We start from the raw sequence: 12,235 nt of genomic DNA, 5'->3' as shown, positions 1-12,235 counted from the left end.
GATAGAATTAAGAAATAGAAAAATTTTGAAGAATTTTTATCTATTAAAATTATTACGTGAATTGGAAAGTGACAAATATTTTTTTTTCAAAAGTAAAGCAAAGTAAATAAAGAAATAAATTCATCATTTAATATTAAAACTCGATGAAGAAACCATACCTGCGTCTAATAACAAGTCAGAAAGTCAGAATCACGAAGGAAATCCGTTCGAATACCGTATAAGAAATCGACCACTAATGACACTTTAAAGATGGGCCATGTGTTATTGCTCCAAGTGCCTTCGCGCACAGAGCCACTAATTTCTTATCTTTCCAAGCTTAATGCGTTTTGAAGAATGTCAACGACGTTTCACAGGAAAAGAGAGACGTGTCCATTAACTTTCTTAAGTATATGCAAAAAAAAAGTTCAATCAGGATTGCAAGAAGTTACGTAACAACATTTCTAAAGCATATACATTCGTAGATATAAATTTTCATATTCGTACGATCTATTGTAAAACTTTTGCTGTTAAAATTTTTATATTTTTCTTTTTTTTCTTTTTATATAGATATAATGATGAAACTACAGGCCTAAGCATACTTTTCGTAGATCGTTCAACTCGATGTTGGACGGTGTGTCCTCTCTTTCCATGCCACTGTCCTCCTCCTCCTCTTTCACCGCTTCTTCAACTTCGACCTTTGCCACCATCTCGTCCTTCTTTTCGTGGTTGAGCGTCGTCGTCGTCGGCGTCGCCGACGCATCCTGCCTCACTTTTATCCACTTCAACATTTTCTTCTCTCTGATTGTAAACTACGAGTATATTCGTTTCATCTTCTCCGAGTCCATCCCCTATCGTTTCCACAAGTGAGCCATACTTAGAAATCCTTTCCTAGATTTTTTTTTGAATTAAAATAACATTTTTTTCTGGATAAACTTGCTCGGTCCATAAGATAACGCGTTTCATTTTATGAAACCACTTATTTACAAGTTCAACAAAAATTTCCATTCACTTTTTTTTTTTTTTATTTTTTATTTTAAGAAGAAGGAAAGGAAAAGAAAGTATTTCTTTTTTTCTACATTCTTCCGAAAAAGAAAATCCAAAAAATAATTTCTTGAGATTATTATTTTCTTTAATGACAAAATATTTCGTGCACAAACAGACACACACGATGAACAAAATTTTTCTCAAAATTCACGAGATTACGAGCACAAAAGATTACACAAACGTGGAAAGTCGTTCAAAGTAAAATTATTGCGTTTTGAAATCGAGATAAGAGCAGCGGTCGAGGCGAGCGACACGGTCTCTACGACTGGTCCCGAGCAAATACAAATTCTCACTCGGCTAGGCTGCTCTCTCTGATCCTCCCGTGGAGAGATAGTTCTGTTTGCAATGTCTACACGCGCGATTCGTTAGCCCTCTCCAAGCTTGATCCACTTGCTGCACTTGCCACGCAGGACTTTTTTCCTTTCGCGTCCTTTGTCATCATTTTTTTTTTCCTTTTTTTACTCTGATAACGCCTTATAACCCCTCTGTTTAACCCGCACTCTTCTAATATTAGTCCAAAGTAAATAAGACATTCAAATTTTATTTTTTGACCATTATCTAGTACATCTTATCAATAGCTCTCATTTAAGATTGTTGCAAAATCAATTCCTTCCGAATCAACATCAATTTATCGGAATAGTTGAAATTATATCAGATAGAAAATATTCGAGTTCGTCCAAGGTTTCATGGAAGGAAAAAAAAAGAAACGCGTGTACGGAAACAGGTGGCCAAGCGCTGAAAGAGGCCCCGGCAGATGATCCCTTTGCAAACATATATCGAGGATTCGTATCCAGCAATTGCATGCCGGATGTACCGAGAGAGAACCCGTTGCCAGACGAGTCGTAGACTCGATTAAAAACATAAACTCGTTTGGCAAGTGAAGTCACCTCTTCGATCTACGAGCCAAGTGATCTTTCACGGCAACCTGGATAAACGCTGTGAGCCCTCTCCTTTCCTCCATCGTCGATGCTGGGAATCCTCGATAAAAATATTCCTCTGGGGAGGGAGGGGAGGAGCAGGAAAAGATCTCCAGATAAACTCCTTCTTCTCGATGAACAGTTAGACAGATGTTTTAATTATTATATGCGTTTTTTCATTGAACTCCCCGGGAAATTCTCCCCACCGTTATTGTGAATTGGTGTGATCAGGAAGCGTTTAAAAGTATTCCCCGATCGGTAAAAGGAAACCCTCTCTTCTTCCGGGCGTTTAACGACTCGTTGCATCTCTCCCTCGAGCCTTTCGTTCCACTTCAGCGTGCCACGTGCTTCTGCGCACGACGTGGCTTCTTTTTTTTTTTTTTTAAATTCTTCCACCGAGTTCCCGTTCGTCCGGTTAAAAATTCACCGAAATTTCGACATGTGTGCTCTTGCAAACTCTTGCAAATTAATCTTCAATTAAAATTAATAAAATAAAACGGTAATTCCTCATTCACGCTTTATTATATATACTTTTGAACGCTTAATTTCCGCGTTTATCTTTCACTTTACTCGTAAATAATTCATAGAATCGAGATAAATGTGAGCGCATTAAAGAATAACACTTCCATCCCCTCCCCTTTGCTCTATTCTTCGAACGTGTATACAGTTCGTTTCCACTTTTATCGTGTATACACGTTTCATAAAATGATTGTAAGAAACTGTAGAAGAACTTTAAAAGCGAGCATTAATGTCTTAATCTTTCTCGCCTTGTCACACCGCTTCTACCAGTCTCGCTCTAAACAATCTAAACCCAGTTACACTGGACGAGAGTCATCAAGCTCCTCGAACAAGAAATCCGTTGCTTTCCTTCGCTCCCTTCTCGGCCACAGAAAAATCACCAAGTACCGAGATTCAACTCGCATGGAACACCACCACCTGCATCAAGAAGCCACAATCAACGGTAACTCGTTCCTTCGACAACCTCCTCTTCCGAACACAACCTCTTCTTCGTCGCAAAGATCGACACAACCGATATTCGGCTTATCCCCATTTTTACACCGTCTAATTTCATCAAGATTTGATCCAAAGTTGTGTATTCGTCGTTTCAACCCTTTCGAATCGAAGTTTCGATCTTTAAATCCTCCGAGTCGCTGTTCAGGAAACGAAAAGTCACGATGCCAACGATTGCTCGTTCCTCCTCTTTCGATCGAACTTCCGATCTTTGAATCCAGCCATTCTTCAGGATTGGAGATAAAAGTCACGCAATATCATCGATCGATCGTTAAATCCATCACTTTTTCCAGGATTGGAAATCACGATATCAACCCCCTCGAGCGAAGTTTTGATCTTCTCTATCCTATCTTCGTCCAAATGAATCAAAGCGACGACACTCGTCGTTTCAACCCTTCCAATCGAGGTTCCAAGCAACGGAGCTTGATCGGATATCGGCTAGGGTTGGCGGTAAATCCAAAGATGACGAGCCGAGGCGGAAAGACTTCTCTCGCGTCGTGGAGGAACGTGGAGAACGAGCACGAGACTACCTGCACGCGGCGCCGTGCGCTCGTACCTGAAAGCAGCGGCTCGCACTGCGCTCGAGAACGAACCCCCCCACCCTTCGCTCCGTCTCTGTCCCTCGTGTTCCTCGGCGCACAGGCCCCTCTTCTTTCCCCTTGCCGCGGCAACAGGGCCCTACATAGATCCGAATGACGTCACCTGGTTAGCTGTCCTACGTTCACCAACCTGGCCGACCAAAGGCCCACAGCCAGGGCTGTGCGCTCCTTGGGCGCTTTTTCTCTTGCCCTCTTTCTGTCGATTCTCGTGATACTTTTCGTTGAAAGGCGAGAGATGAGCAATTTCACGCGATTGAAATCGCGATCTTGTTCCTCTCGTTGCTCCCCTTTTTTTTTTTTTGGTTATTTTGACAGGTGGATGTTATTAAAGATGAGAGAAAAGTAGAAGAAGTAGTTTTAAATATTGTAAAAAAAAAAAAGAACTATTTATTGATTTTTTTCTTCATAAAAAAATTATATTCCGTGAGAAGTATGAATTTGTAATAAGCTCTTATAGCAACCTGCGTGCAACGATGATTCATATCGAAGGATCCTCCGAAGGGCTGTGAAATATGTTTGAAAGGGAGGTTGGGAGCAGGTGTTGGGTGGTAAGGTTGATGAAATAGATGAGAGCCCAAAAGGCAGACGAAATAAAGTGAACTTTCAGAGTAATGGTGAAACTCTTATTGAATATTTTCAAATAAATCAAAGAAATAAAATATGTATTGCGCATTTGAACGAAATTCATAGAAAATTAGAAAAAGAAAAGATCTGAATTTATCATGGATATATTCTATTATATTTCCACTGGGAATACGAAGCGGCCAATTGATTCTTTGGCATTAGACCAGGAGACTTGCATCACTGTAGAGAAAGTCTTAATCAATAAGACTGCTTATCAAGGAACATAAAATATGCTGACACAGTTTCTTATCCGTTGTACGTAGGTTACACATGCAGATAAGAAATAACTTTACCTCTTGAACAATCAAATTTCTCTTTCCTCTGAAATAACTATCTTCATCAACAGAATTTTATTATCAAAAAATTACTTTCCAAGAATTTTTAAAACTGTGATTACCCGCTTCAAAACAGCCTCAATTATCGCAAGAATGACGCAATAATCCTAACCAATTAAAAAGAAAAAAACATAAAAATCATCTTCATTACATTACTCTTCCCAATCATTATTAACACACAAATATCGACTTTATAATACTTTCTTAACTCAAGAAAAGAAAGATCGGTTGTGCGTGAATATCAAAGCAACCTGAAATAACTGAATACAGAAATCCGAACTTGCCAATATTTATGCAAATTTTACACGGCGTTTACCTCTAAGATAAGCACACGGACGTGCAAAAAAAAAAAACAAAAAAAAAGGAAGATCGACATTGAATCAGCAGTTTATTTTCATGAAAGATCAACTTCAGCTTCTGCACAATCTCGCATTAAAATTACTCTCTATACGTCCCTGAGGTCCACCACTCCTCTACGTAGAATTAACGCCAGTCACGAGGAACGGTTATCCGTGTGGTCGTAAAGGTGTACGTGAATCGTACGAGAATACGAGAGGCCCGTACTACGAGCACTGGGACAAAGCCAGTTCTACATATTCCACGGGCCCCCCGATATACGAGATACGATTGGGCCCCGTGTCACCAATACATAAGGATGGTGTACAAGGGACAGGGCTTGAAAAAGGCATAGTGGACGCACCGAAAAACTGGACGCAGCTACGCTTGAATTTATCTGACCAAATCGTGTCCCATGGCGAGGCTGTGGACCGTGAGTTCATTCAGAGATTTGTACGTTGATTTAAATTTTCATCGCATTTTCGATTCCGACAAATTTTTACGAATTTACGAATTATTGATTTAATAATTTAATCGCAAACAATGCAATGTTCTGTAAAATATTTTATAAAATGGAAAATATTTTATGGAAAAAAAGAAATTCAATTATTTGTTATTCAAATTTATGGAAATAATTTCCGCGAATGATCGGTTTCCTTATACGCTTTGTTTCTTAGAAAATAGATATTGGATGAATATGATTCGCGATGGCCGCAACGAGTGAATTTTATACACGAATAAATATGCCATCCACGAGCCCATCCAGCGAACAAAGTCTCCAAAACTCGATAAAAGCGTGGTTTCCGGTGGACGAGGGACGAGATTCGAAACGTAGGAGGGATCGCTTCCACTTAAATATTCATATAAACGAGCGTTTTGTGCCTGAGACTTGGTTCAATATGCCATTTTGTTTAGGAAGAAGGAAATACTATCGAGCCCACGCAATTTAAGCGGCTACTTGCGTTACGCTCTCGAACGCCCACGATTCGCGATTATTAAATAATAAGGAGAAGTGAATGGAGCTGGATAAGGAGACTTTCGTCGCGTGATATCAGCTTGGAACGTGCAAACTTGTTTGCGGAAAATGGAATGACACCTACGAGTACGTGGTGTGCTTTAATACAGGAAGTTGGCTGTCGGATAAGCGCGAAGAAGGAAATAACTATAGGAAATATTCATTTACAATAATACTTGATAGTTTCTTATGTTTATCACAATTGTGTATCTTAATTATTAAATTAATTTAGATTAGACTGTTTAAAATTTCAGAGACAAGTATTACTACATATAATTATATTTGTTCACAATCATTTTTCACTTATATTTGAAAAATATTGAAAAACAATTACGTATCAATAATATAAAGAATTTGTTTGAGACATCATTTATCAATGACGAATTTACAAATCGAAGAACATAATCATTTACTATGAAAATTATGTCGCAAAAGAAATAGGAAATCGAGAAAAGGAAAATAATTAACTTTCTTTCTATCCTAATGTAGATTCAGAAGCATGAAACAAAATTAATATCGTACGAAACGATTACTTTTTTAACATAAAAAAAGTTATCAAAATTCTGTACTGTATCATAAGTACGAATAAATTCAATTGGCAAGTTCAAGGGAGGCACGGTCGAGAAATATTATCGATGAAAGTTCTCTATACAATCACAAAGATACAAGTTCAAGAGAGACCATTGGAGATTTCCGGAAACAGAGTTGGTACGACCGCAACTACACCGCAAATCGTACTCTTAGCATTGGATAAAACGAGAATAAATTCCTGAGTGGAGGACTCTGGTGTTACGTCTAGTATAACTGTTCATCTGGACGGCACAGAGGACGACAAACATCCCTGATAATGGTGCCCAATTGCCCAAATGACCGGTCATTATCTTGACGGGACGACTGTAACTGTATGTATCCTGTACGAAAAATTAATAAATTTCTTCTTCCCTTAATCGCGCGCGCCTCTTCGATAACATCGAGAGTAACGGGGTTTGTGCAATAATAAAAGTTCATTAGGATAATGCGAGCTATGCAGTTCGGTTTGATGTCGAATGCGATTGCCTGAAATGTGTTTCACCATTACTGAAATAGGTTTTAGAACGGAGGTCAATGTTTGGGCGTGGTTTCATGAGGTTTTTGTTTCTTTTAGATGGTATATTTGATGGTGTAGATTGTTTAAAAATGGATTTAAATTATTGTAGAGGATAAAGTAATTATTTCGAATAAAATTAGAAAAACAGATAACTTGGATAAGATATAATACGAGTAAGAATAAATTAAACTGATGATCATCTTTAATTGTGAAATTTATCTGAAAGATAAAAAAAATGAAAGAAAGATCGAAGATAAAAGTATACGTATTTTTATGATTCTATCAACAGAAAATTTAGACCGAGTGCCTTGGAGACGAGGAAAAAAAGAAAAGAAATTTTATTGCAACAATAATCGTTGCGGTTTAAAAGAGTGAGGTGAAAGTGCGTCAAGTCTCATAGTCGTAAAGTCAAAGAAGCAACGAAAATAATGAGCCAAAAAGATCAATTCCAGATGGTTTTTTTACCCCAAAGGTGTTTCGACCCTTCGAATATGTCCCCGGTGAATCACCACCAACTATTCGAGGTCGAATTCTTGGAGGATACACGTACCCCTTCTCTGGTATGCGGAGATACTTCCTCTTCTCGGAAGAAACTTTCATATTTTACGCTTGCAGACATTCTTTTCAATTTTCTGATCTTGTGAAATTGTGCATATTTTACTTGTCTCATTCTAGCCACACATTCATAAATCGATCTGTTATTCGTGTTAAAATAAAAATTGAAATAGGAGGATAGATCTTAAGATTGATAAAAAAAATTTCAATTTACTGGTTCATGAAATTAAAATTAAAATTAAAATTACATAATTTATACTATATAATGACAATAATTTAATCTATCATCAAAGTTTCAAAAATTATTAAGTCTTTTACATATTTATTATAAGAAGAAAAGGGAAATTTAAAGATAATTTCCCAAATAACTTTTATCAAATCATATAATTCATATTATATATTCCAACTTCAATTCTCTCAAACTCTATATTTTAAACCTCTCTTGCACTCCAAAACGACCAAGAACGAACTCAATAATCCTCCCTCGTCGTTGCCTCAAAGGTTAGCCCCGAAATCGCACGGATGGAACGAAAAAAATAAAAAATTGCAAGGAAGAAACAGAGTGTCGGCAACCCGGAGGCCAAGCCCTATTTATACGTTCCTCGAAACTTTCAGCTCGAAACAGGGTATCCTGTTGGCAATTAACACACTAGATTGCTAATTAACCCCGTGGGAACACCTGGAAGGATCACGATGCGTATTTTTCTCAACATCAACAACATCAGGAGGGAATAGACGTCGCGACGCGACGCGACGTTTCGTTTCGTTTCGTTCCATGTTTTCCAAGAAGTCTTACTCGCTGTGCGTTTACTACAATGAACCTGAGGAGGACGTGGAGGGGCGTTTTCCGTTCCCTCGACCAATCAGGGAACATCTGGGAACGTGTTCCTTTGGAGGAGAAAGGTCTGGGGGCCCCGTTACCATCGCTCCCTCTCTTTATCGAAGTTCAATTGCACGGGACTTGCGTGTAGATCTTTCGATTACGCGATGATTTTGATCTATTTTGGTCGACTTTAACACGCGCTCCAATGAAGTAATTTTTATGACGAGATAGAGGAAGGGGATGTACTTTATAGAATATTAAAAATTGTGTTATTTGTAACACAAAAAGGAAATGATTTTGATATTATATTGAAGTTTCTTACTTTGAGAAACTTGACGATATTTATATATATATTTCAAATTCATCGAGATCAATACTGAGAAAGTTAAGCTGCAGATCTATAAATTGAATTAACGTATATATAATTATATAAAATTAAAGATAGAAGAAATACAAGAAGAAGAAGAAGAAGAAAAAAAGGTGTCTTTGTTGACCTTTTCTGCAATTATTCAATAGGATAGAAACTTTGACGATATATTTCAAGTTCATCAAGATCGATACTGAGAAAAGAAAGTTAAGATTTATAAATTGATAAATTGAATTAACGTATATATAATTATATAAAATTAAAGACAGAAGAAATACAAGAAGAAAAAGAAGAAGAAGAAGAAGAAGAAGAAAAAAGGTGTCTTTGTTGACCTTTTCTGCAATTATTCAATAGGACTAAAATTAGACTTAAAAGAACCAGTTTGACTTTACCAGTTTCACCTTCGTGCTAATGTAGAAACTGGTTTCATCAGTGAACCGAAAGAGTCTAACAAAACACTCGAAGAACTACGATTCACTTTTGAATCTAACGCTCTTTTGAATCGTCCTTTTTGAAATCTTTTTTGCATAAAAAAATCCGAAGAAATTCGCCCCAAAAAATTCAACTGAATTGCAGATAGATTTTAAAATTCTAAAAATACAATGGAAATACTTCATCACTTTTCATCAAAAAAACTCGTTCCAATCTTTCTCCTTATCCAACCAACCAATATTCAATGCCAGCCAGCAATAAACCAAGAGAAATATTCCTTTTTCCCTAAGATTAGATTACCTATGAGAGATTGACGCTGGAGACAGTCGCAAGGCAATCCTTATTCGCCTGGAACCCTCGAGAGGGTTACGGCCTATGCACTTTCGTCCCGTTTCCTCCATCTCGCAGTTTTCATTATCTTTGTGGGAGCCCGCGAGATCGCTCGATGCGACACAACCTCTTCGACAAGCTGCACGCGAAAACCACTCAAGGCTGTCCGCTTTTGTTGGCCAATCATCGAAGCTCGTCGATACGTAAAGATGTCAAGGCGGTTTTTAATGAAACCGAGATATCTCTATAGTGTTCTCGCTGCTTGTGTTAAATAAAATCGATTTATGGGAGCGTGGAATTTTGAAAATTTTTGAATTTTAATTGGAATGAAGATTCAACTTCTCGATTTGACATAATATTAAAGGTTAATATATATATATATATATATTTTTAATTCTGTGAAAAATTATTTGACTTGATCTTGATTGATTCTTATTGCTATTCTATTATAGTGCATGGAGATGTGTAATATTTTGAAAACATATTGAAAAATTGAGGTACCAAAAATTGATATATAAAAATGTTGATTACAACAACTATTCAAGACAGGAAATCTAATCAGTGAAGCGATAGATTTCCAAACGATGACCTAAGGGCAGCAACGGAATTCCACGCATTCCTCTCATCCTCGTTTCATTATGGATAAATGAAAGAAGAAAATGTTCCTCTTTCACGGACAATTTGTCCGTTTCATCATGGATTTTAGTAAATAATATCCGGTGACGAGACAGTCTTCTATCCAAGCATTTTTTCTCAAGGAACTATGTTTAGTCAGGTTCCCCCGATGCCGGATCTTTAATGAGCTTCTCATTCTTTTTTCTCGTTTTACACGTTGGGAAAAAAGATCCATCTAGCTTACCTTGAGGGCGCAGAAGATGCAGGATTCCCGCATGCAAGCGTGTCCGGAAAGCTCCCTGAAACTCCGCCGGAAGATATCGAGGTGCCATAACACCTGAAACGTGAGAAAATTGATTTTTTTTTTTTTAAATAGGCAAAATCGACACGAAATTTGACAAAATCGCAAATTTTTGTGCAACGTAACAACAAGCTCTTAAATTTGAAATTTTGAAGATACATACTTGATGATAATATGTTGTAAATATCGAAAATTCTCAAGTTTTTCCTTGCTTCGAAACTTTTGTTTCGGATACAGATGAAAATACTGTACTCTAATGAAAATTTTACAGTATTTTTATATATATCATGTTTGTTAAAATTGAATCGTTATTTTATCTAGAAATTTTTTTATCGATTGAAAGTTTGCACGATGTTATGTTAACACTGACATCCATTAATTGGAAATTTGGACTGATAAAAAAAAATTCTTCTATTCCAGAATTTTATATAATAATTGATAAAATAATTGAATTAAAAGATAATTTCTAAGAAACTTCATCATTAATAATAAATTTCTCTGTTAAACCTCTGACATTTCCCTCGGTATTATCGCCTCAATGACGCATCCTCATCACAGTGCATAGTAATTAATCTCTGAGAAGGCGTTATACACGTTGAACAAGTGAAAAAATAAATAAATAAATAAATAATACATGGGTGTGTGCGCAATATGAGGAAGTATGTAAATGCGACAACGTGTTGGGTGGAACGAGCAACATCTAACCACGCACGATAGTAACCTACCGTATCGTGAACGCATTATTATTCCGAGGGAAAGTAAATCACAATTTCCGAGGGCCATGTCCTGTCTCATAGCGGAACATTATTTTCGCCTTTCCGGCCTGTCTGACTAAATATCCGGTGTATTCCTAAAAATCATTCACCTCAACTGGCAATAACGAAATCGTAATTTTATATCATTTTAAAATCCTATTGAAAGAAACGATAATTAATTCGATATTGTCATAATATTTTTTTTATGACTTTAATACAGTTTTCTTGGATATGTTGGATATGTTTTTACAATTAAAAATTGTAATTGGCGTAATGATAATTCTCTAATATTTTAATATTTTAATATTTTAATAATTTTATAAAAATGTGTCCAATTAACGTTGATATCGTTGGACAAGTCAATTTGAAGCGATACAATTTTTACAACGATAATCGAATGGAGAGAAAAGTACAACGAATAAATTGTTTTTCGTGCAATTAAGTTAATTGGAGAACTCGAGAGATCGCAACGAAACTGCGTTTATAACAGGATTTAATTATCTTTAATGTAATTTTGCCTGGAAGAAGAAAGGCGGGACTTGGAACTAGCTGGCCTCTTTTGTGGGTCAGGTTATTTACGAAATTTATTGGAAGTTAATTCGATTCATTTGTACGCCAAGAGGAACAGGGTTGATTCGATTAAACCGGGAAGAATTGGCATTGGCATTGTAAATTCTAATTAAATCCTTTCCTTCCACGTCTCCACCGAGGACACTCGAATATGAAGCGTGGAAACTGTTGAAAGTACACTTAGCGTGTCTGTAACCCTTTATGAATATTCACCTGGAAACAAATTAATCAATTCCTCATAGTATCCTTGACTTCTTAAATTGAAAAAAAATGAATTCAGATTTCAAAGATACTCTCCGATTTATTCTTGCTCGTTGAAATGAAATGCTGAAATGATTCTGTTAGAAATTAAAAATATTCCATTCGAACTAATCGTAATAATATCTTCTTTTTAATAATTTTTCCAACGTATCTAATCTTTTTGAAAAAAAATTCTCTTTCAGAATTATATTTATCAACCAATGTGTATATTATATATTAATATATAGATAAAAGAAAAAAAGAATGTTGATCCATGAATTTATGGAATGATTTCATTCA

The 12,235-nt window shown here is 36.4% G+C and overlaps 1 protein-coding gene across 6 annotated transcripts in view; it reads right to left on the bottom strand.

Annotated features, from left to right (window-relative positions):
• LOC122720081 (mediator of RNA polymerase II transcription subunit 12) overlaps window positions 1-12,235 on the bottom strand; it is a 92,159-nt gene that overhangs the window by 15,719 nt on the left and 64,205 nt on the right. For 5 of the 6 annotated variants that reach the window (XM_043946538.1, XM_043946541.1, XM_043946539.1 and 2 more), the window contains one exon: window positions 10,314-10,406. In XM_043946538.1, the coding sequence (XP_043802473.1) occupies window positions 10,314-10,406 (93 nt within the window). Of the gene's footprint in view, window positions 1-578; window positions 797-10,313; window positions 10,407-12,235 lie in introns of those variants that run through there. The other variant, XM_043946542.1, reaches the window with a different exon arrangement.

Source organism: Apis laboriosa, unplaced genomic scaffold, assembly GCF_014066325.1.
Source record: "Apis laboriosa isolate Shangri-la unplaced genomic scaffold, ASM1406632v1 scaffold9_cov152, whole genome shotgun sequence".
In the NCBI taxonomy this organism is placed as follows: domain Eukaryota; kingdom Metazoa; phylum Arthropoda; class Insecta; order Hymenoptera; family Apidae; genus Apis; species Apis laboriosa.
This window is presented reverse-complemented; position numbering and strand designations above follow the sequence as displayed.